Source organism: Gasterosteus aculeatus, chromosome 1 (genome assembly GCF_964276395.1).
Source record: "Gasterosteus aculeatus chromosome 1, fGasAcu3.hap1.1, whole genome shotgun sequence".
Classification (NCBI taxonomy): domain Eukaryota; kingdom Metazoa; phylum Chordata; class Actinopteri; order Perciformes; family Gasterosteidae; genus Gasterosteus; species Gasterosteus aculeatus.
In genome coordinates this window covers 22,278,132-22,303,479 of record NC_135688.1, presented here as the reverse complement: position 1 = coordinate 22,303,479, position 25,348 = coordinate 22,278,132, and the positions used below count along the sequence as shown (strand labels likewise).

Sequence of the window (25,348 nt, the reverse complement as noted above, 5' to 3'; positions counted from 1 at the left end):
TTACCTTTGGTCCTTGTTTCTGCAATCCTCTTCTCCTTCTCTTTCTTTCTCATTCTAGCAAAAGTCTGTCAGTCGAAGGAAGTGTGCTGCCTGTAAGATAGTGGCCCACACCATCTGTATTGAGCAACTGGATAAGGTAATGTGTCTCTTTCATGTATTCAATTAAATGTATTTGTATCTACTTCATGGAGACGAGAAACCTCCATCATCATAGACAGATGTTTAAACCATCTTTCATGAGGGATAAAAGGTGATGGGAGCTAGATTAAAGGATTGAACTTTTAGTCCTCAAAGACGAGTTTAAGATGGGAGATTGGAGAAGTGAAAAGGAGGATTACTTTAAAGCCTAATACATGATGAGAATCTAAGCTTTTCATAATTTATTTCCTCACGGTCCCAGAAGCAGAGCTTGTCCTTAACTGTTCCTCCTGTCTAACCTGCAGTTCCCCAGCTCTAGAGCCATTCTGTTGGATGACAGGCTGCCTCTCAAAGAGCCCCACTTTAGAGTGAGACACACAACCTCTCTCCTCGCCTGTGACACACACACTTACACACAGTGCTCAGGTGGTAGCTAACCTCACTCCGAGCATCTTCAGCATCAGTGCTTCCTCGGGATACATCCTTAGAAGGGGCATAGTTACAGATGTATGTACAGGGTTTGTGGCTTGTGATCTAATCCAGGTAAGACAAACACCCTTTGGAAACTTCCACTTTGGTTCTGGGATCATGAAGGGCTCATGTTCTTTACTTTTCTTTTCTTTCCTTGTTGATCGGGAGTATACATGTGACCGGTTGGAAAACTGGCTCTGTTGATTTCAGAGTGATATGATGCTCAGGCGACTTTCTCAAAGCCTCGCAGCAGGGAGGAACCCAGGACTGGTAACTGAGACCAGGTCTACCTACTGTCGCAGATCGAACACATCGACTGTGACCATTGGCAGGCAGTCTACACTGCTTACATTGGGCCTCATTCACCAATATCTAAGTTATTTCATACGTATGTTCTTGAGAAAAGTCTATGTGTGATTCAAGACGTGTTCCTAAATAGTAGGTGCGGTCTTAGAATGAGGAATCCCAATATGTCGTAAATTCAAAGCTCGTGCCCCGTTATATAGGCGAACGCCCTGTTAAGTGTACTGTGCAGTGTTGCCTGACACTAATCATATATTAAAACAAATACACAAAATATTACGTGTAAAATAATCAGAATAATTAGTTGCAAAATTATAAAGAAGAGAAATATCCCATTTTAAATTAGAACGGAAAAAAACTGTATAACTACTTATTTTAACATGTCAGCTCTTAATTGTGTGTAGGAGTGCTCTCGGGTGTGCATAAATTCTGTTCTTACCGAAGAACAAATCGCAAATAAGAAAACATTGGTGAATGCCAGAATCTTTGTGAAAACTGCGTAAGTGGGGATTAAACACAAATTTGTTCTTCAGAACATTTGGTGAATGAGGCCCATTGAGAATCACACAGATGTGTGATAATGATTCTCAATGTGAGCGTGACTAATGTGCTTATTTATGAATCATCATGTATAATAATCACACTCATAGAATGTGCCACATGGCACTGTGGGAATCCTGGTCCTCTTTTGCCTTAACTGTGTGAGTCCAGTAAACATACAATATCAGACCAAAGGTCAAGTCAAGAAGTCAGCACAGTACTAATTACGGGACACTAAGGACCAATGGATCCATTTTTCATTATGAGAAGGTGGATACCAACAAATGCTGTGATCTGCATGGCTGAACCAGGGGTGATGCGGAATAATTCCCAATGGCCTGACTTGAGAACAGTCTGGTGTTCAACCTGGTAGCCACAGAATCTGCTGGTTCCCTTCTTGCCCTGTGTTTTCCTTTCCTCGGGGGGATGGTGGTGGCTCTTAGTTGTAAACCATGTTCTCCTGATGAGTGGTGGAGTTCCCAGAAGCTGCCCAGCTATCATCGTCCTCTCTACTCTTCCTCTGCTCTTTTACAGATTAACTTCAGGTGTAAACCGTCCTTCAGAGAATCCGGCTCAAGGAACATCCGAGAGGTGAGTTTTATAAGCAGAGCTGTTGCTGGAGTTGCTTCAGAGTTCCTCTGATTCCTCTCCTTACAAGATGGTCATTGGTAGAGCGTTCTAAAAGTAAACTCTTCAATAAGTATCGGTATTATTTGTGCCTGGTCAGTCTATTGTAGTGCGTCATCACTGGGTGCATCGGAGACGGCAGGAAGGCAAATGTAAACAATGTGGGAAGGTGAGTGTGCAGTGTGTAATACTTAATACATAAATACTTTTAGCAGCCCAGAGGCTTTGACTCATCTGTGCTCCTGTTTGCCTCGCAGGGCTTCCAGCAGAAGTTTGCATTCCACAGCAAGGAGATTGTGGCCATCAGCTGCTCTTGGTGCAAACAGGCTGTGAGTTTGTTTACCAATGACTCTCCTTCTGGTCTCCCCCCTTACGTTCAATACATGTCTCTCATTGAATGTCCCTCTTTAGTACCACAACAAGGTGTCTTGCTTCATGCTTCAGCAAATCGAGGAGGCTTGTCCAATAGGAGCCCACGCTGCTCTTATAGTTCCACCCACATGGATCATTCGAGTCCGGCGCCATCAGGTAATATTGTCTACACTCTTTAATTTCTTTTCTTATAACCTTCTGTTCTAAGCGCGTCTGACTGGGTCCCTCAACAATACGTAACATTTGGATTACACAACTATTTTTCATACCTTTACCTCTTGTTCAGAAAGATAATCTTCTAGCGGGCATCATGCAGTGTACCGACTGGTTGAGTATGTTTCAGTACGAGTAAACATTCCTGGTCCGGCAAACTTATTTGGTTGACTGCAGCATTATTAGTGCTGTAAGATAGTGTCGCAAAAACATACACAACTTTGGAGTTGCAAAGGCAAAGTGGCATTGTTCTTGTACGCAATGTACTTACTCTCTACTTACAACAAAGTGACAAAAGGAGTAAATAAATAATTAAATAAATAAATACATGGCTTCAAAAGTAACCCTAAATAAATTCTAGCTGGAAAGGTGAGCTAGATATGGCCGATCAAACCCAAACTTTTTTTTTTTAAACCTGCTCGGGTGCAATATTTAAGGGTTAACACCTGAGAAACAATTGCCTCAACCAATAAGATATGTATAAGCGTATGATTTCCAGAATGATGACATGGATGAGTATTTTGTGCATGTGGATAGGGATAGGGATGGCTCTATCCCTTGATCTTCAATTTAGATTTGACCACAGTGATATTGTTCAAAGTCTGGAAGGGAATGATTTATGACTGGGACTAAATTAGAGAGGTTGGTGGTACATAAAGCTGTACGAACATGATGTTGGAATGAGAGCGTGCCGATTCATGTTTGAAATACAGGAATACAAAGCCAAAGATAATATTATTATAAAATGAAAAAAAAGGTATTTTCCTTTACCCGAGTAACAAAGCATAGGGGGTGGAGTGTTGAAGCAGATGGGAACTGATACCAGATGTTTAGGGAAGATTGTACAACTGCATTTGTTGTGTAGTGGAATGGAGAAGCTGGGTGTAAAGAAAACGAAAAGAACTGTAAGAAATGTTGGCAAAAATCGTAATTTTTTTGAGGTAATAACCGTGATGATGCTGTGCCAGCTGTCCTGCTCTCTATCAGAACAAAACCTTTCTGTCCACACTTCTACTCTTTCAAAGTGTTGTTTCTTATCGCGGATGGAGTTGTCTGTCACTAGTACAGCACAGCAGGAGAAAGTAAGTTTTACTTTGACTGTAAGACCTTTGAAACGCAAATTAAAGTCTGGTCGATGGCACGATGAAGTAAATTTATTTTGTATAGCCCCAAATCACAAATTAAAAATGTGCCTCACGTGGTTTTACAATCTGTACACATTCGATGTTCTCCGTCCCAAAACCCTATGCTGATGTAGGAAAAACTGAAACCCAAAAATGACAAAAAGCCTTTAACTGTGAGAAAATAGGCCTCAAATAATATTCAGCTTCTGTCCTTCTTCTGTGTCTCTAACAGTCATCTATTAAGGCGAGTAAGAAGAAGAAGAGAGCATCGTTCAAGAGGAAATGCAGCAAGAAGGGAGCCGAGGTCAGTCCTGGTGTCCTTGTATCTCTCTAGTTATGGTTCACATATAACACAGAAATCCCTCACAGGGGGTCTGGTTCTTTGGTTTGTGTGGGACACACGATAGGCTATTTCTTAGGGACATGATGTGTTTTTGTAAAATAAATCTTCAGACGGCCTGAAGGAACAAGCTTTGCCTCAGAGGAACTGAGCAGATCTTCTTCTCCAACAGGAAGGACGGCAGTGGAGGCCCTTTTTAATCCGCCCCATCCCTGCACCACTGATGAAGCCACTGCTGGTGTTTGTTAATCCCAAGAGCGGAGGAAACCAGGTATTCGCGGAGTCCCTTCAGCAAGCAGTCCAGTGAACTGCTCCATGAACCAGTCATGTGTCATTCAGCTCAGTCAGGCCATATGCAAAGCAGGTATGGTGCCACTTAACCAGCCGGACTGTCAGTTCAAGGCTCAGGCACCAAAAAAGGTCTGGGAGGGTTTTTTTAACGTTTACAATTACAACTACTTCTCGCTGCGCACGGCAGTCCCGATGGACACAGACAGACAGTATTGCACACGCAGGTGAGCACTCGCCCACCAGCGTTCAGAGAATGTGCGTCCACAACAACTACCCCCCACCGTCGGTCCGCCCCCCCCAAGTAGTAAGCCTAGGGGAAACACTTCATTCTCTACACACTACTTCAATCACACTTCTGTCCATCTTGATATGGGGAACCATCCTATGTTACTTTCTAATATTCTATTGTCCTAATGGTTCCTCTGTCTAACAGGGTGCTAAGATCCTGCAGTCCTTCATGTGGTATCTGAACCCCAGACAGGTATTTGACCTGAGCCATGGCGGACCAAAGGAAGGGTAGGTCTCTCTGTCTGACACACACACACACACACACACACACACACACACACACACACACACACACATGCGCACTAGCCACAATGAACATGTTGGAGCCAAATACATGTTCATTAGCCAATGTCCATCTTACAGCCTGGAGCTGTATCGTAAAGTTCATAACCTGAGGATCATGGCCTGTGGAGGAGATGGCACAGTGAGTAGAAACACACACCCTGAGGAAAACCAATGCTAAAAACCGGTTCCTCGTAAAGATAGATGGATGTAACTGCATGTCTGTGTGTGGAACCAGGTGGGCTGGATCCTGTCTTGTCTTGATGAACTGGCCTTGAATCCTCAACCTCCCGTTGCCGTGTTACCACTTGGGACAGGAAATGACCTCGCCAGGACCCTCAACTGGGGGGGGGTGGGTCCAATTAATTTACACTTCATAAAACTTAAATGTCTTTGTGCACATGTTTGATGTAACTTCTCATGTGCTCCAGGGGTACACAGACGAGCCCCTGTCAAAGATCCTCTCCCATGTTGAAGACGGAGCGGTGGTCCAGCTGGACAGATGGAATCTACATGTGGAACCAAACCACAGTGCAGAGGCTGAGCCGGACGAGCACCAGGCTGATAAGGTTCGAAATGGACTATATGATGATGTGAAGGTGCTGAGCTGCCCAGAAGCTTATCAGTGTCCATTCAACATCCTTCATTCAGAACAATTCAACACAGCGTATGTTTATCTATATTTTTCTATACGAGTCCTCCTGCCCTGGTATAGAGCTGTCTGTTAACAGGTGACAGCTCAGTGTCAGTGAAGGAGACACAAATCATTCATCAATGTGAGCTGCTGATGTTTGTGTCAATGCTCTCAGCTTCCTCTAGATATTTTCAACAATTACTTCAGCCTTGGATTTGATGCCCATGTGACTCTAGAGTTCCATGAGTCAAGAGGTACATTCATTTTTTTACATCTTACTACTCAATGAACGGAATGTTGCGGTTGTAATTTTTCGAGAAATTATGTTTTGTTTATCTAGTGTCTCTTCGCTGTTTCAGAAGCCAACCCAGAGAAGTTTAACAGTCGTTTTAGGAATAAGATGTTCTATGCTGGGGTGAGTGCTTCTCCATGTTAAAGCTCTCTGTGGTTCTGTTTAATACTGCTCACTTTTGAAAGCTCCACGATGCTATATGTCAGAAGGGTGTGATCAACTATGAGCTCCGCACGACAGAGCCTCCAGCATTAGCTAAGCAGCTCCTATACCTGATTGAAACTACTTATTACGAGACCTTTATGAATCAAAGGATAGACACACCTGAATAAGACAGGCTCTGACTTCACCTGGGGAGGGGGGGGGGGGGGGGTGGGAGACAGCTGCATCCGGGTGTAGCTTTCATAATGCACTCCTCTGAGACAGTCCCGCTGATCTGCGTGTTTGTGTGTGTCTCTCATACAGACAGCATTCTCAGATTTTCTGATGCGAAGCTCCAAAGACCTGTCAAAGCACATCAATGTGGTGGTGAGCAGCTGTCAATCAAGCGTCCAGACATTTAGATAAAAACACCCACTCCATCTCTCTACATTTGTTCTTCTATCTGTCTCTCTGTGTCGTCTTATTGTCTTGCTTCCCCGCTCTTCCCCCCCCCCCCCCCCCTCTCTTTCTCTCTCTCCATCTGGCTCTCTCTCCAGTGTGACGGGACCGATCTAACGTCAAAGGTCCAGGACTTGAAGCTGCAGTGTTTGGTCTTCCTCAACATTCCCAGGTGCTTCTCTCACCACTACATGCTGATCAGAACTGGTTGAGCTACATTCCTCACTATTGTTACTCTTTTATTGATCCAGTAGTGAGAATGTCCACATCGGTACTATCCTCGGCCTTCTGCTGTGTTCTGAAACCAGCACTACTTACGTTTGGGTATTAACAGGCCGATACAGAATACTAATGAGAATACTGCACTTCATCTTTTATTTTCATTAGATGCAACACAGTGCTTTGCTAATACAGACACAGCATAGTTTGGAGTATGGATTCTAGTGTTAGCATCAGGTAGATTGTGAAGGGCTGTTGGGTAAACTTTTGTCGAAAGTACCCAAGCTTTAACTGTTTTGTGGCCATAATTACAGGAACAGTGACTATCTATGGTTGATGTGCACCGAGATAAAGGCTGTGAGGCCTGTATGAGTAGAGATGATCTTTTCTTGCTCGCTGATTCAGTCTCATCAAGTCCCACTTGAGAGCTGATGTAGAGTGGCACCTACTGGTGGTACCAGGTACCATCTCCAGTGGATTCCACGAGAGCTCTCATATGAGCATTAAAAAGTTTACTGCTCAGACGGAACTGGTTCTGATGATGAGACCTATGCTGTGTTCCTCAGATACTGTGCAGGGACGACGCCTTGGGGAAACCCCGGTGAGCATCACGACTTTGAACCTCAACGTCATGATGATGGATACATCGAGGTCATCGGATTCACTATGACGTCACTGGTGTGTAATACTCACTGTGTACCTGTGGTAGCATACTTATTAAGAAGCAATAAACAAAGTGGGTTGCCTTTTCAACACACAGGATACACACACCTAGAAACATCTATGTATAATATAATAATATAATATATATCCACACATCCATATCCATAAAAAAAAGAACAGTTTCTTCCCGTCGGCAGTCGGGCTCATCAACAGAGCCCAGGTCCCCCACTGACTGACTGACTCTGACATCCCTTTTTCCACCATCACTCCCTTCGCACTCCACATGCACTTGTCACTTTCACATTCACTCACAACACAGTTGAAAAGAGTATGGCGATCTGTTCGCAGGTGCACTCTATTTTTAACATTTTTAAATTAACTGTTTAAACTAACCCATAGCCTTTTATTTCCCTTAAAATATGTTGTCTTATCTGTCTTGGGGTCCATTGTCTAACTGTCTGCTGCTCTGCACCAACCGCCAAGTCAAATTCCTTGTATGTCTGACATTTTGGCAATAAATGTTTCCTGATACATATACACATACACACACACACACACACACACACACACACACACACACACACACACACACACAGCATTTCATTCACTTCGGATTTTGCGTGTTTTCCCACTTACAAAGCATGTAGGAGTCTGTAATTTTTATCATAGCTACTCCTACATGCTTTTAAGTGGGAAAACCTGCCAAACCGGCAGTGCATCAAATACTTTTTCTCCCCACTGTACATACACACATACATATACACACACACCTACATATGTACTTACACCTCACATGTTTTTCACAGAGCAGTCACAGAGCTCACAATCCCCTTCAGTGGCCAGCTATGCATTCACATACTAGGAACCAATCTCATTGCAACAACACACATTCTCCTTTTATAAACTGTATTTCCTGAACCTTCAGACAAAGTAAAACTCAACTATTGCCTGGTAGCTGGAACTGTTTTATCGTCACCCAAATTGGCTCTTTTTGATGTGTATTTTATATTATTGAACACAATAATTCAAATTTTTTCACAACTTTGGAAACGTGGATAGAATCTATTTTATTTTGCAGGGAGCAGAACATGAGCAGCACACGAGGATCAATCTGCCACCAGAAACACCGTATTTCATAAAGTCATATCTGTCATGACCCACTCTGTGTGTGTGTGTGTGTGTGTGTGTGTGTGTGTGTGTGTGTGTGTGTGTGTGTGTGTGTGTGTGTGTGTGTGTGTTTATAGGCTACTCTCCAGGTCGGGGGTCATGGCGAGAGGTTGAACCAGTGCAGGGAAGTCATCCTCACCACCACAAAACCTCTTCCAGTACAGGTATGTGCTGTACATGCACGGCTGCGCGCATCTGTACCCACACCGTGCTGAAGCAGTGTGCACATGGTTGATTTCTATGTCAGGTGGACGGTGAACCGTGCAGACTGGCTCCCTCTGTCATCCGCATCAGCCTCAGAAACCAGGCGAACATGGTGCAGAAAACCAAACGGCAGACCTCTCTGCCACACCTCAACGAGTAAGTGACTCACGATCTGTTTCTCCCGGCATGATGTCATCGTGTAATGATGCCTCTGTGTGTGTGTGTGTGTGTGTTAGTCAGCAGCCAGTTCCGGAGAGGCTGAGGATCCGAGTCAGCAGGATCAGTATGACGGACTACGAGGCTTTGCACTATGACAAGGACAAACTAAGACAAGCATGTAAGCAAACATTCCTTTGTGCACCACAAGGGTTCAATTTCCTAATCAAAGCACACACGGGCTGATGGAAAAGGAAAACACTGCTGCTGACTCTTAGCAGAACCTACACCTACAAATGCATGGAAATGTGTACGCTTTAATACATAATACGGTTAACATGATATTCATTTGGACCATATCCTGCAATATCATCCCTCAGACGATGTTCAGATCAAATATTTAAGTATTTACTGAGGCTCAGTGGGGCTGAATACCATCAGCATCTTCAGGCTAAAGTAGAAACCTCACAGCCTGATGATGAGCAGTAATGTAAAGGCCACAGAGGGGATTAGCAGCGGTCGCTTCCTCCAGCATTTCAGACACTCTTCAGTAAGAGATGCCTGTGACCTACAAAGTGAGAGAGCAGCATCACAACATCTGAGGAATATGGAAAGGGGAAGCTTCCATCTGAAGACTCAAGCTGTGTCTCAAAGTCGCTAGGCTAGTCGCTTAAGGACGCATTCGTCAACCGCATACTGCTGCAACTCTGCTGCGACTGTCCCATTCTGCCGGCTCGTCCGCGGTCGGGGATGCAGCCTCCCAGGAGCCGATTTGAAGGACACATCTGATCTATCCTTTGCGGCCCAGCATATCCCATCATGCAGTGCGGTCCGACGAGGATTTAATTTATTCAGGACGGAGGCGGGTGATCCGAGAGTTTACTTTTAAATGTACCATTAAGTAGTAATAAGTAAAGTAATATCTACCAAATTTATAATATAAATATATAAAATCACATCTTAGTTTATGAAATCTTAAGTTATGTGACATTGGTAATCAATGTTGTGTTTTTAAATACACATAAGAAGCTAGAATAAACTGCTCTTAGTGATGACGTTAACTCCGTCCTGCCACCCCCCCCGTACCTCATACAGCCCATGACCCAGACTCTCACCTGAATCACTCATGGGTCCATGTACTGTTCTTATGAACATCGATGTACCTATACAAGCGTACCAGCACCTTTTCTTGCGTACCGCTACTTCTGGCATGTAACCGGCGTGTGTGATACACACACTAGGTTGACATCCGGATTTAGGCTGGACTGTCCGGATTTTCAATGCCCCGTCCGCGCCAATCCCCCCGTCGGCCGTAACGTCCCTGCCACCTCCTGTACTGGCACCTTTTTTTTTTTTTTACTTCAAGCACTGGGCTGACTAATATCTTACTGAGGCTGAGATGGTTTTATACACAGTTTATACTCCATCCTATGAACAGAAATGGATCAAAGTGAGCTCAGGCATTCAAGTTCTGAACTTGAAATGTCACTTTCTAAGTAAGTAACATTACAGAATAAATACACAAATAAACTGAACTCTCTTTGATCCGTTTATTTTGTTGTGTGGTCATAAACTAACTTTACATTTAGTTGTGTTTGATGTAGCAGGAGGAAGCAGCATCAGGCTGAAGGAGAATGGTGTGTGTGATGACATTCAGCTTCTGTAGCTTGGACGTATTCTGTAATATCTTAAGGCTGCAGTTAAAATAGCTCGTATCCTATGCAAGACAAAAATAAGAAGTCCTCGCATACAAGTTAATAATTATTTGCTGTTGTGGTTTTTATTGATGGAATCTCCTCTGCCTTGAGATTGCAATACTACTTTTAGCTGAAAGTACATGGCCTAACTGATTTAATTTGAATTTAAAATAAAAACAAGTTCTTACCTCAGCCTGAAATATATCATGCTCGGAGGAGAAGCATATCTTCCTAAATTAAATGAAATAAGAAGATTATCTTCTTTATCTGTACCTTTGTAATTGTTTTGTCTTTTAAGCCTTTTACTGTCAAGCACAGTAGGTTGCTAGGCAACAGAAGCAGTGGAGGTAAAGCTGATGACGCAGGCAGGAAGTCCCCCCGTAGGCCAGACCATCCCATTTCAGAGACCGCTCGGTTCGGCCTATGCCGTTGTTGGCGGACGCAGCCCAGGTCGACCGCGAAGGCTGGTGAAGGCTGCGGGCTACAAGGATGCAGCCTAGCGACATAGACACACAGCTGCAATGACACTCACTAGCAGTCAGTTCAGAGTTCTGACACCAGGTGGCACTGTTCCCCTTTCCAATATCCACATATAAGCATTCCCACAAGGCCTCACAACAGTGTAAACTGTATGTTAGTGTAAATGTAGAAGTAGTTAATATCATATATATGTACTGTACAGAGAATCAGGCCTTACATCTGTAGTTTCTTAATGGAAATACTATATAATAGTTCATACTAATTCATATCAACTGGTCACATTTCCCTTTTTGTTTATTGAAATGAAATGATATTCTGCACTAACATCATTTCATACCTCATCCTTTGTTCTCGCTATCTGAAGTTTGAGTTGTTTTCATTATGCAAATCCATCCCTCCTCTCAACTCGTGGATGTGTCACACTTAGGGAGATGATAAAAATATGCACAGTGGTTATATCATCTCACCGAGGCTCTGTCTTCCACCCTCAACACACATGGAGTGTAAGATACTTTAATTGTGATCTGGATGTGTTAACAAGATCTATTATCCAATTACTGGTTATTATTAAATTACTTGTCTGATCAATAAGAGAAGTGATTGACTCGTTTTACCCTGTTCTCTCAGAGATCTGAAGATTAGATTTACAGGAACAGAGCCATTGTTGAAGCCAGAGGAATATAGCAGTTGAATGGTGGGTTGTATCTTCCCATGCTAAGAGTTAAAAGTTCTGGGACCTTCCTATTGAACCACTCTCTCTGGTTCACTGGAACAGCAGTAGTCCTCTGAATGGACAATGATTCAACCAAGGGGGGTATTTTGTTGTCTAGTTCCAAACACTCCTGTCTGTTATATCTGAGCAATGTTTGGAGAATAGGGAATGGGAGTGACCCACCCAGTGAGGCAGTCGGTCTTCCACACAGAGACATCAATCAGCGCTGTGTATGGGTTCAGGAGTTCTTCTAGCACAAAGAGATGTGATCTTCATCCAGCAGTGTGGAGGTGCTGCAGCAAGCATTGGGCCTGCACCGCCTCAGGGAGCCGTCTGTTGTCTTTACGTCATGTCTGCTCACTTAAGAAAATAAAAGACGCCAATGCCAAGGTTCACTTGGCACCATTCATGAGATTTGGAAATGCCATTCTGAGATATCGGGATATTAGGCAGTAGTGAGGTGGAGCACTGATGAGGAGCAGTAGTAAGGAACAGTGACGAGGAGCAGTGGAGGAGAAGAGGTGATGAGGAGCAGTAATGAAAAGCACTGACAGTGCTGAAGAGTGGTGATGAGGCGCAGTGGTGGAAAGCGGTGATGAGGAGCAGTGGTGAGGAAAAGTGACGAGGAGCAGTGATGAGAAGCAGTGGTAAAAAGCACTGATTAGGAGCAGTTAGAAGAAGCACTGGGGAGGAGCAGTGATGAGGAGCAGGAAGGAGGATCAGTGGGGAGAAGTAGTGATGGGGAGCAGGGAGGAGGAGCAGAGAGGAGGACTAGTGATGAGGAGCAGTGGTGAAAAGCACTGCTAAGGAGCAGTGATGAGAAGCAGTATTGAGGAACACTGTCGCGGAGCAGTGGTGTAAAGCACACGTGAGGAGGAGTGAGGATGATCATTGAGGAGGAGCAGTGAGGAAGAGCAAGGAGGAGTAGTGATCAGGAGGATCTTCCTGTAAGCTGTTTCTTTCACAAATAGGATGTACTCGGTATCATTCTCCGCACTAAAGCAAACCCAGAAACATTTAGCCTAGCTAGGTAACATATCCATTGATAATGATTTGTCCTCACTACCCCTCTAGAGTCCCAGGTGTGCACCAGGCCCTTCTCGATGCAGTTCAAGGTTCTCCAGGGTCCTGAGGTTGTAAGTAGATATCAAAGTGCTGTGGGATAATTGTCTTGTTCCTCTGTATCTTCAGCCATTCCTCTGGGGCTCATCGTGGTTTCTGGTGACAGCGACTTAGAAACCTGCAGAGAACACATCCAGCGCCTCCAGGAGGTAAGGAGGAGAGAGGAGGGGGGGAGGCCATAGTTCTGTGTCACTGCATGGAAACAGAAAAGCAGTGACAGTCCAGAGCAAGAAGAACATTTCCTAACATTTGGAACTACGCATGTGTGCCTCATTCAGTTTATTTTATTAAGTGATCAGGGACAGTTCACTCATTTGTAGAAATGCTGAAATTGTGCGAGGTATAACATTCAGAGAGCAATATTGAGTTGTGCTACTTTCATGTTACATAATGCCATTAATACGAATGGCTGGTAGTGTAGGAAGGCTCACTCTGATAGGTGGAGCAAGTACATGCCAACAGACCTCTATCCTCCATCCCATCTTCCTCTCTAGGACTTCTCTTCTGTCAAGTTCACCTTGGGACTGCAGGTTGGTAGTTGGATGCTGGAGTTTGTAGTGTGTTTTTTGTTTTGCTCAGAGGCACACGGGAAACTAACCGCTTCAACATTTTACCTCAAAATCTTACCACAACCCTTTCTGAAATATATTACACGCACAAGAAACATTTAAGAAAACATGATCCAAAGTGTACATGTACCAAAGTTCTGATTTACACTAAAACTACCTGGTCATTGCGTGGCTGATATAATTTTATAGACGTAATACATTCTTTATGTCAAAGCAAACATCAGACCAATGCATCAAAGGGAAAGATTCTTGTAACACGCACTTTGCTGATTCTGCTGCAGTTCTTTAGGGCGGGTTTAAATTTTCCTTTTATTTTTTAAACCATCAGAGTTAGTAGACCTTTAGTAAAAAGGTTATATCTGACATCAGCGCTGATAGCCAGCAGGAGTGATTGACAGCTGAGACAGAATTCTAGTTAAAGAGAGTTCTTAGTGTTGCACCGATATGAAATCCTGCTTTGAATTCAACACACACCATTCCAAACAAACAAACAAACACCCACACACATCAATACAAAGAGCATGTGGTCAGTAATGCATTACATAACATAATATGGGCACACAGATACTCATACCTTTCTAACAAAACAGTATTCCAAAAAGTATTGTTTGATTTATTGTAGTGCACATTTAGCGTAATGTAGCGGAACATGGTTGGGAATGGGAAGGGGACGGATCAGACGGGATGCTGGCCCATAGGGGGCTATTCCCAGAGCACACCTCCCAAGCACCAGGGCCCTGAGGAGCTGCTGGGAGCACACGCAGACAGGAACAAAAAGAAGGCCAAGGAGGCCATTACCTGGGTCTACTTGAGTCTCCTTCACCGTAGGTTAAATCTAAAAGCCAACAGCTGCCACAACATAAGAGGAAGGGGGGATGATTTTCGGACTCGCGGGGCCTCTTCGGAAACAAGTTGGAGAGAGAGAGCATCAGGCTCAATATTACAGGAACCAACATCGTAAAGCAGTGTAAACCTGAAGCAGCTGAAACAACTGATGGTACGTTCACCCTGAACCCGTAGCAAATGTTTTGCGTCGCCTCAAACGCTTTAAACGCCCCTCAGGACTCTCGGGGCATCATTTGTTGTCAATTCGCGGGTATCGCTTATTCGCTCACGCCGGACCACCAAACCGTGTTGTCTTTTTAAACTAAATAGCATCCGTAGGCCGACAGCTCGGTAAATTTCACTGACTTCTACAGGAACTGCGTCTGGATGACTGCCGCTTCCAGCGGTGCGTGGTGGTAGCCGTTAGCCCGTTTAATAGCTTGTTGGCTCGGATCGGGCAGCGGACTTCACCATCTTCACATCATACTTCTGCCGAGGGAACTGTCCCATGGAGACACCGTGTAGTGCTCAAGCACATCCAAACAGCTCTTTTAAGAGCCGCACACACGTTGAGCAAACTTACTTATATTACTTATATTTAGCAGCAGTGTGTTCGTTATAAACAATACAATTATCCTACACTAGAATGTACTATATTCAGTACAGTGATGGGATGTTGTAAAAAGGCATATATGGTTGTGTGCTGTTTGTGAAAAGTGCGAGGTCTTTCCCAGACTGGGTCACCATAAAGGTACGTGGATGTATCGTACAATTCAGGGACCGCTTTATGCAGGACGTCAGTGACGACCGGGAGCATCTCAACGCTGATGTAATCCTGTGGCGCAAAACGCTAGCGACGCTTCGGTGTGAACGTACCATGAGACTGAAGGTACATTTCTATTATCACTTCAAACAATAAATGGATTTTCAAATCTCTCAAGCCATATTTCTATTCCTCCGAAGCACATTTTAAGGACGGGTATTCCAAATTCCCCATGCTGTTGTTTCATTCAGCATATGCAGCAAGAGGAGAAACCCATGGATGAAATTTCACAGTCCACAGATCCTAAGGAGATTCTCTATCTGCCCTCAATGATCCCCGAAAAGGACACAGAAATGACACAGAGCCTTGTCTCTCCCTCTCTTTTGGATAGCTTGTTAAGGCTGGCGCATGCTTCTGCGTATTTATGACGCACTCCTTTCAATGCATGGTTCTAAAGGCTTGCGTGTGTTGCAGAACAATTCACCTCCAGAACAACAGGTGGAGTAACGTGTTTTGTTGAAGACGACCTAGAGAGTCACGTCTTTGTGTGTGGAAGTCGTTAGGCCTCATGTTATGGAACAAAGCTTTAAATGGGCACACAGTGGGCCCGACACTCGTCTATCATGTTGGTGTACTTTCCCATGGCAATGGCCAGGAAGTTTGAATAGTGAATTGATCCACTCCGCTAGCCAATAATATTGGATTGATACTGTGCTCATATTGAAGCACTTCTAACAGCCCAGGATCTCGTTCATAATCTAGACATGAAAATGATTGATTTGTGAGGTCAACTTAGCTGAACAACTCTGCCTCCTTGTGCTTCCATTATAGATCATGATCAACTGTGTAACAAACCCCTAATAACTAACTGATCCAATTCTTCATTATTCAGCGGAGGAATTGCCTTATAGGAGACCCAACGCACACAAACACACAGAGCGTGGGGACAGGGTTTGATCCCCCAGGCCAGACAAACACACATATATTTGTCTCATTAGTTTCCCACATGTGTCTCAGCATGTTTCAGCATGTTGCAGCATGAATATTTGTTGTGTACGTTTACCTTTCAGTTGTATGTGCTTATTATATTCATATTCAGTTTATGTGTGTCTGTAGCAGTTCTTATGCCACATGCCACAATAAGCAGAGCTTATTGTAAGCAGAGCTTGTTGTGGCATGTTGTGAAGGTGAGCTGATTTACTTTGTTGCTTTAGAATAGAAGAGTTATAAGTTATTATTGGTTTCCTTTATGAATATACAGGGTTAATTAGGAAGTATCTTTTAGGCTCCTCAGAAGAACCAAAATATCAAGTGACACACACACAAGTACAGTGGTAATGTCTCCAAACACTTTTCACAACTTTTTTATGTCACAGGATCAGAAAGGAATTTTAATTTATTAATATTATATATTTAACTCAAAGAACTTGTGAACCTTGAGTTGATCTCTTTAGTATAAATACTTTATTTTTCATAATGTATTCCACGAGTAAAATAATTGGTAGAATAATTGTTTATGTACATGTATTTTGTCGACTGAACATTTAATATGGTTATATGATATTCTACTTCAGTACACTGGCGTCACTACGGGACATTGAATCTTCATATCCAGGAGTTGATATTACAGACACCACTGATTATCCTTGTATTAGTCGGATGTGGTCCAGACAAAGTCTCTGACTTTTCTTTCTTCTTTGTTGTAGGTGGGGAGGGGGGGGGGGGGGGGGGGTATTGTCTGTTCTAACACTGGGTGGAGCGAGGGAAAGAGGTGGTTGTGCTTGTTCACAAAGCTTGGAGTTCTGCACTACAATCCATTTATCTAAAGTAATGTATTACAACTGCTTTTTTATTGACCACGTCTCTTTAATCCCAGTGACGGTGAGGATGCAGTTAACTAGTGTCACCATCACCTGTCCTGTAGGTCCAGTTTGAAAATTCCTTTCACTTCTATCTTGTTTAGTTTATCCGAATCATGAAAAGTGTGAAACTTTCACATGTTTGGGTCCGAGTCTAATAAAAACATACCTTAACTAGCGTGATTTTTGTTTTTTATACTGAGACTGCAGATTTTTCGTCCCTTCACAGGAAGTTCTTTCCTTGAGATGGAGTTGAGGACCACAACATCAGGTTGTTTGTGTTGCTCATTCTCCATTGATGTAGTCCGAGGTTTCTCCTAGAAAGGAAGGGGTGCTGGTTCTGTTAGTGAGGAGTTCTAATGAGCAGTTCTGATTTAACATTCCCCTTTCATTCAGGTTTCATCCAGCAAATCTTTGTCACGCGTGTTTGTCTTAATTCCTCATCATGAAACAGGAAATGGGTTTCTAGTTATCACAATGCTTCGCACCTCCTTTTCAAACCTGAGGGCATCTCGGTATGTGAGTGTGATGTACAAAGAGCTGTTCTTCATCTTCGTCTTCAGGAGCAACACGAACTCTGTTCATGTTATTTTTAACAACAGAGTCCCGTTCTTAAATAGGTCACATTGCTAACACTAAAGAGAGCTCACGGGTTGATAGTCGGCCTTTGTGTTGCATAGCAACCAGGTGGTGTTTGATCTTCTGCTGGCTGGTGACTGCTGATGCTCAATGGTGCACTTGAGATTGATTAGGAGAAGGGTTGTTCCGATAATAAATTAATATTCACTTATTGTGGTTTATTTAAAATCTAAATTCACTTCTTTACTGTGTGTGTGTGTGTGTGTGTGTGTGTGTGTGTGTGTGTGTGTGTGTGTGTGTATATATTTATATACGTGTCGCCTGTCCTCCTTAGTGAACATTTGAGAAGTTCTAGAGGAACATGCTAACTGTTCTTCCAGGCTGATGCTCCTGATTATTAACTCACAAAGCCAACCAGGATTCTAAATCTGACAAAGAGCTCAAACTTTCTACGTAAAAAGACAAAGAGGAGGGAAGGCAGAAGAGACAGGAGAAGAAAGTAGGTGAATGGAGGAGTCATTCAGCCAGACGGGCTCAGCTTTTGATTTGCTGTTTGTAGGTTTGCCGTTAAAGCCTGCCGGCGGTTTACTCTGCTCGAGCCTGCTTCTGAAGTTGACAGCAGGGTGAGATAAGCATGGAGAGGGAAAGTAGGAGTGTTTACTTCAGGCTTCATGGAGACTTGTCACAATTTACATGAAAGGCTTGAGCTTCGAAGGAAAAACAACTTTACTTTCTTTGGCTTGTTTTCATGCTTCTACGTCTACTGAAAGGGGACTTTTTTTTTTTACATTCATTCACAGTGTAAAACTGAAATTGGTCGCTTTGTATTGCATTAAAGCTGCTTACGCAGCATTGATTTTCTGTAAATATGAGCAGTTTCCTGAAGAGTTAAAGATTTCACTCACTGAAGGGAAGCCTCTCCAACAGTACGAGGACAGTGAGTGATAGAGCTGAGCTGTAGTGAGGAAATAAAGACAATGGACGGGTCAAACCGATTCTGGACTTTCACCCAGGAGACTGGTGTTCATGTCGCATGTATAACCAGGTATTTTCCCCCTGACTAACACACTGCACTAAAGGACTTTAATTAACCAATAACTTGTATTGTTAACTTAAAAACTAAGTCAACCGGTTTAATGTTTATTTTGAAAAGAGACTGCACTGCAACAAAGACTTCTTGACCTTCATAAAGCTGAACAAACTGCATCCATACTAATCCTACCTTGAACATGGAGATTTATGGAGGGACGATGTACTGCACAGCTGTTGGATTCAACTTCATTAGTTTTAGATCCACAGTGTCCTGCAGAGACAGAGACAGAACAAAAGAACATGCAGCATGCAACACAGGGCAGCGGCAGACTCAGCGAACACGAAGTCAGCACCAACATTTAGTTGGAGGATCTTAGGTGTTTAACTGGGTGGGTGTCAGGGGTTCACAGATAGAAGGCCGGTTTGGATCATTTAGGCTTAAAACCAGTCTCGAGTGAACAGGGAGCCAGGAGGTTAAGTAACAGGCAGTCTGGTTTTCATCTTGTTAAAAACATTCTGAGCTAATTGGAGACTGGATGAAAAAATTCACCTGAGTGATGCCAAAATCCAAAAAGGTTTCTGTAATAGGAGAGTGGATATGACGGTGTGGGTGCAGACACAATTCTCCTGTGTAGTTAAATGTTATACATCAGATTTATTGGTTTATTAAACTTCAGTGCTGATTAGAATATGACTCCTGATTTGTTTCATATATTTGTTTTGTTATAACGAGTGGATGGGAGTAGTATAGTAGAATAACTGTTGTGTAATAACTGTTGTTAACCCATGCAGAGACATGTGGCATGTGTCACAATGTGCATCATTCACCCCCTCATTTTGACCTTCAAAAGTAACAATCTACATGAATTGACATAATCTTTTTTGCTATGTCTCTAGTTAATAACTTGGTGTGGCGTTATACACTTCAAAAACTGTAAAGGCTAACACATTTGTGTGTCATAATTGGATTTATGTAATCTACTGTTGGTAGAACATAACTGGAGAAAAGAAATAGCATCGCGATGTGGTCAGACAGGCGTTGCATGTTTGCAGGGAATAACACCGGAATAGAGAAACCTGAGGTCTTGTGAGGGACAGTGAGGTGGCAGGAAGACCTGTCATAAGTGGATGAACTGCTTAGCCTTCACATTTGACCTAGTGAGTAACATTTCTGTGCCTTGTTTGAGTAGAGGTACCATTAGGCTGTGATTTATGCATTTTCTGTGGGTCTTCTATTTATTCAAGGCGAGACACAGTGGAAGCAGAAGATTTCTGACTAACACAATGCCATCATATTGTTTGAGTGATCTTTCAGAATATTATGTAACAACTAGGTAACATATACAGACGCTTTAAGGCAAGTGTACCTTAAGGACACGAGGTATTCCAACATACATAACAATTAAGAATCTTCAGCCATCTCAAACAAACTCAACAGCTTTCATGCACAAACAAAAAAGTCGAAAAAAGACACACATGACCTAACTTTAACAGATCTACGACAAACACTATGTCTTGAGGAGCAGCTTTTGCACAAATTCAAAATAAATTAAATAAACCTGGAACACGCTGCTGAAAACATGGACGGACGAGCTGGCAAAAAAAACGTCACTCCGCTGCATTAAAAAAGTCCCTTCAAAATAAAATCACAGGATAAATTTTTTTTAAAATTAAAAACGGGTCGCAACCCACCAGTTGAGAATCACTGCTTTAAGGGATTGGCATGATTGCATTAACAAATGTGTTCAGCGTTAGCTGAATTCCATTTGAAGGATCAGATATTCAGCAACCTGATTAACTTCTTGTTTTTCTCTTTTAAGAACACCACGCTGCTATAGAGACCAAAGTTGCTGATTAAGTTTGGCCTAAGAGATTGTTGTCAATCAGATTTGGGCCTAGTGTTTTGTTAATGTCCTTCATTTTAAGCAGGCTGATGGCTGAGTATTTATTTTACAGCCTCTCTTTTATTTCTAGTGTCATCATCTGTGATGTTTGTTGTTGACCCACAATTTCACACTAAGTCTAACTAAGAAACGTTCCAGTTCTGGTTGTTTTGCTGCTCTCGGCGGTGCTCCATCAGCTCATTGGTTCCTCTGTTCTGTGATGGATGCATCGCTTCTAAACTAAAACTCTCCTTTTTCTCCTGCTTTCAAATCTAACTATTTCTATCTGTCTGTCATTCAGGAGGAGACAGCCAAGCCAAAGAGTCTTTCCTCGCAAAGATTATCTCCAAAGTGGTGTTTCCTAGACTGTAAGTACATCGCTACTGCTCTTTCCTTCATCAGTTCTTCAACCAAGTCAAATCCCTACTCGCGTGAATGTATATGACATAATTTTCTTACTGCAAATAATGAGAGAATTAAGTTTCTGCTGTGCTACTCTTTGAGCTATACTCAAATGACAAAATGGATTGTTTATTCCCACTGATATCGCATTGGAAAATGGCTGTATAACTTTTTTTTTTTTACAAAAAGATTTTTACCTTTTTGTAAATATGCATATGCTGTGTTTTCTCAATGTATTTATTTAGTCTGTCAAAATTAATTAATAGTTAATATATGCCCTTAATGTAGCCGAGATTAATTAATGATTAGGGGGGATTAGCAAGAAAAAAGGATAACAATACAGGCAGTACAGTAATAGAACTAATTACATTACATGTCAGATAAAAATATTAGTCCAGTACAATATAAAGATGAAGGTAGAAAAGAGGAGGGAGGGGCTCAGTGTTTATAGGAAGTCCTCCTGCAGCGTGGGCCTATAGCAGCATATCTGGGGGCTAGTCCAAGCCTTAACTATAAACCTGAGCCAGCCCTGAATTTAAATCCAAGCAATCCTCTCATAGGAAACCTAGACTAACCAAGCCTCAAGCAAGCTTAGATTCTGTGTGTGCAGTGTTTTACTGGGAAATGGGGTGCTATAGGGCTTGACTAGTAAGGGCTTTGCAAGTGAGTTGTGGCTTTGACAACTCATCTCCTGAAACCATATAGGGCTGGCTCAGGTTTGCCTTAGATCAGCTCCCCAGGTATACTTCTATAGATCTAGACTGGCGATGGCACAATAAGCTCCTCCCTCCTCTCTCTCTTCCATCTAATGCAAATTACTAACTTGTCTTCATACCATAAGTATCTCAATAATATGGATTTAGTCCTGATTCAAGGTAGATAAGGCCCCCAAAGAGATGAAATGCAATCAGCTATAACATCAATGCCATAAAAATAGCACAGTTGCTCTGCATTTTTAGGTAAGCAAACATATTTATTTCCCACCTGGTTGAGTGGCAGTGATTTTATTTCTGGTTCATTTAAAGTTTATTTTTTATTAAATACATTCTTACTCAAATGTATATTGTCCCATTAGTTATTTTGTCATTTGTGCATACATAGAGGTGCAGCTCACCAAAAATATCAGAGAAAAAAATATTTTATCAATGCGTGCATGCACACACACACACACACACACACACACACACACACACACACACACACACACACACACACACACACACACACACACACACACACACACACATACAGTCCAGGTGGAATATAGCTGAGATCAAAGAAAGACCGAACTGTTAGTGGAAAGAGAGTAAGAAGGGAGTGTCTGCAAAGACTGCAAAGCCCGATGAGGGGTTTAGCCTCCCTGAGTCCATTGTTTCTAATACTGATTGTAGATTTGAACAATGATGAATGCCATTTGCCTTTTTTTCTGAATCCTTTAGAGACGATCTGATTTCAATCAGATACATTTAAAGAGAAGATTCATCCCTTGTTTCTGTTTGTCTTTTAAGCTACAACCGCGGATCGTTTCTACAGAATTGACCGAGCACAGGTAATTAATTCCTTCACCTACACTATCCTGTCAATATATCTAAGTGGAAATATAGGTCTCTCTACCACAAAGAGCACAGCCTGTCGCTGCATCCCACTGATTCTAGCTTATTTTGGGAAGAATCTTCTTTAAATAGGATCAGGTGAAAGGACTTATTTGATGGTGAATGCAGAGGAGTCATTCACAATAGGGCCTGAGCAACCTGCCTCGCAGAGAATAGACCAGCCCATATGCGTCCTGAGCCTCTCATCTCCTGCTGCTTCTGATAAAGCTGGTGGCCACTTTGAGATCATCGACACATGTGTTCACTGGAGCTTACTCATTGACATGTGGATCATATGACTGAGTGGAAAGACATTTAGTTATCTTATCTTCACTTATCTTCTGAGTTAATTTATCAACCCATTCATACTGATATATCAGAGCAGCTGGACACACTTTATATGCCCCCCAAGAGGAAATCAATATCCATGCAATACAGCACATATGTTTTGCTTTGATCAGAGCATGACCATAGCATGACACAACTGCGGTGCTTATTAATCGTTAAATAAAGATTACTAAGCACCACAGCTGTCAGTATACAGTTGTGGTCAAAAGTTTACATACACTTGTAAAGAACATAATGTCATGGCTCTCTTGAGTTTCCCGTTATTTTAAGTCCTCTGATAAAGAAGTATCTGTTCCAATCATGAAGTTTGGTTCTTTTATGACTTTATTATGGGTTAACAGAAAAAGTGATCAAATCTGCTGGGTCAAAAAAATACATACAGCAGTACTAATATTTGGTTACATGTCCCTTGGCCATTTTCACTTTAATTAGGCGCTTTAGGTAGCCATCCACAAGCTTCTCGTTGAATCTTCGACCACTCCTCTCGACAGAATTGGTGCAGTTCTGTTAAATTTGATGGCTTTCTGACATGGACTCGTTTCTTCAGCATTGTCCACATGTTCTCAATGGGATTTAAGTCAGGACTTCGGGAAGGCCATTCTAAAACTCTAATTCTAGCCTGATTTAGCAATTGTATTACCACTTTTGATGTGTGTTTGGGGTCATTGTCCTGTTGGAACACCCAACTGCGCCCAGGACCCAACCTTCTGGTCTGATGATTTTTGGTCATCTTGAAGAATTTGAAGGTAATCCTCCTCCTTCATTATCCCATTTACCCTCTGTAAAGCACCAGTTCCATTGGCAGCAAAACAGCCCCACAGCATAATACTACCACCACCGTGCTTGACGGTAGACATTAGGGGTGTAACGATTCATTTTAACAACGATTCGATTCGCATCGCGATTCATGGTTGGCGATTCGATTCATGGACCATCTGGGTTCATTTAGAACGATTCGATTCAGTGACTTAAAATCGATTCAGTAACTTTACTGGACAGTGCGGGCTTCCTTCTTGCACGGCAGGCTCCCAGTCCATGGAGATGCAAAACACGCTTGACTGTGGACACTGATACCTGTGTTGCAGCAGCTTCTAATTTTTGGCAGATCTGCTTTTTGGTGGTTATCGGTTGACTCTTCACCCTCCTGACCAATTTTCTCTCAGCAGCAGGTGGTAGCTTGCGTTTTCTTCCTGATCGTGACAAAACAGTGCCATAATTAACTCAAAATTAAGTCATAAAAGAACCAAACTTCATGAATGATTTTGTGACAAAGAGTGATTGGAACAGATACTTCTATCAGCGAAAAATCTGAGTTGTAGAAATAACTGTAAAGTCAAGAGAGCCATGACATTATGTTCTTTACAAATGTATGTAAACCTTTGACCACTACTGTAGTTAAAGCTTGAGGTGTTTCAATGTCTGGTTATTGAAGGCTGCATCTCATAGTCATGCAATTTAGATGGATATTTTTGTGCAGTATGGATGAATGTTGTATTAAGTTTGCACTTCACAGAAGGGTAAGAACTGCCTCATATTTTTCAGGAACATCTCAACTATGTGTCAGAAATCTCCCAAGAAGAAATCTTTATATTGGACCCCGAACTGGTTGTCACGATAACAGTGGGCACTTCCCCCTCTGCCATGCCAGACTTGGTTAACCCCGCCTCCAGCCTGGTGAAAAGCAGGTAGGTCAGGTGCTGTCAGTGTCACTAGAGGTTAAACCTTCAGAGCCAAAAGCCACAGAGCAGCACAATAGAAGCGTTTAATGTTAATGTCAGAATTAGTCTAGCCTTCAAGAAGAAGAAGAAGATAACCCTAGAGCCCAAAATGTGGTCTTTTGCAGCGTTCTTTGATCAGGCAAAGACATAATAGGTAATAACTGCTACTGGGAGTCTGCATCCCACTTCCTGGTTGGTAGTTTGACCTCCAGCTGGTCCTCTGTAGAAACACACTGGCCCCATATCGTTCAAAGGCACAGTTACAGTGATAGATTTCGGCTTTTGGAAAACGGCTGGTGTACTTATCATGTCCTGATCCGTCCTCTGCTCCTAATGTCCACATAAATCCAAGGAGGACACTGAACCCTCACCATGAGGAGAGCGGCCAGTGCCTCTCTCTCTGTCCGCCTGTTTGGTCTTTCTGTCTCTGTCTATCTGACTCTTTCTCTCTGCTGAAACCGTTTTCTTTCAATTTTATTTTTGCTCTAAGATTCATGTTCGACATGAAACAGATATACAAAAGCGTAGCATTCAAAACATGTGTTGTGTTTCAGTGAAGAAATAGGACGTCAGGTTTCTTTTGCTGCTACATGTCCATGTACAGTAAATGGTTGGTTGTGTGGGAGGGGCTTGGCTCACTCCCATTGGTCGAGTGTATGTTGATGTGGTGTTGCTGCTTCACAGTATGAGTAGTGAAGCCTATAGAGCCTGTTGGAGGGCAAAGAACTGCATCATTCAGAGGCTGTAGTTCTGTGTGTGTGTGAATAAACACAGGAAAAATATTTTCTATCTTAATTTTACACAGTTTATTGTCCTGAAGTGTTACTATTTGCTATGGTTGCA

At 42.6% G+C, this 25,348-nt stretch overlaps 1 protein-coding gene across 22 annotated transcripts in view; it reads left to right on the top strand.

Moving 5' to 3' along the window:
* dgkza (diacylglycerol kinase, zeta a) overlaps positions 1 to 25,348 on the top strand; it is a 67,836-nt gene that overhangs the window by 16,876 nt on the left and 25,612 nt on the right. For 7 of the 22 annotated variants that reach the window (XM_078104382.1, XM_078104355.1, XM_078104388.1 and 4 more), the window contains 23 exons: positions 59 to 136; positions 1,987 to 2,043; positions 2,180 to 2,248; positions 2,337 to 2,408; positions 2,491 to 2,607; positions 4,021 to 4,092; positions 4,301 to 4,399; positions 4,853 to 4,935; positions 5,071 to 5,131; positions 5,228 to 5,341; positions 5,421 to 5,558; positions 5,799 to 5,877; positions 5,983 to 6,038; positions 6,381 to 6,443; positions 6,614 to 6,687; positions 7,301 to 7,412; positions 8,642 to 8,728; positions 8,812 to 8,924; positions 9,005 to 9,105; positions 13,005 to 13,084; positions 20,747 to 20,813; positions 22,356 to 22,396; positions 24,330 to 24,472. In XM_078104382.1, coding sequence (XP_077960508.1) covers positions 59 to 136; positions 1,987 to 2,043; positions 2,180 to 2,248; positions 2,337 to 2,408; positions 2,491 to 2,607; positions 4,021 to 4,092; positions 4,301 to 4,399; positions 4,853 to 4,935; positions 5,071 to 5,131; positions 5,228 to 5,341; positions 5,421 to 5,558; positions 5,799 to 5,877; positions 5,983 to 6,038; positions 6,381 to 6,443; positions 6,614 to 6,687; positions 7,301 to 7,412; positions 8,642 to 8,728; positions 8,812 to 8,924; positions 9,005 to 9,105; positions 13,005 to 13,084; positions 20,747 to 20,813; positions 22,356 to 22,396; positions 24,330 to 24,472 — 1,976 coding nt within the window. Of the gene's footprint in view, positions 1 to 58; positions 137 to 443; positions 507 to 1,986; positions 2,044 to 2,179; positions 2,249 to 2,336; positions 2,409 to 2,490; positions 2,608 to 4,020; positions 4,093 to 4,300; positions 4,400 to 4,852; positions 4,936 to 5,070; positions 5,132 to 5,227; positions 5,342 to 5,420; positions 5,559 to 5,798; positions 5,878 to 5,982; positions 6,039 to 6,380; positions 6,444 to 6,613; positions 6,688 to 7,300; positions 7,413 to 8,641; positions 8,729 to 8,811; positions 8,925 to 9,004; positions 9,106 to 13,004; positions 13,085 to 13,429; positions 13,466 to 20,746; positions 20,814 to 22,355; positions 22,397 to 24,329; positions 24,473 to 25,348 lie in introns of all 22 variants that reach the window. The other 15 variants (XM_078104369.1, XM_078104337.1, XM_078104335.1 and 12 more) reach the window with 5 other exon arrangements.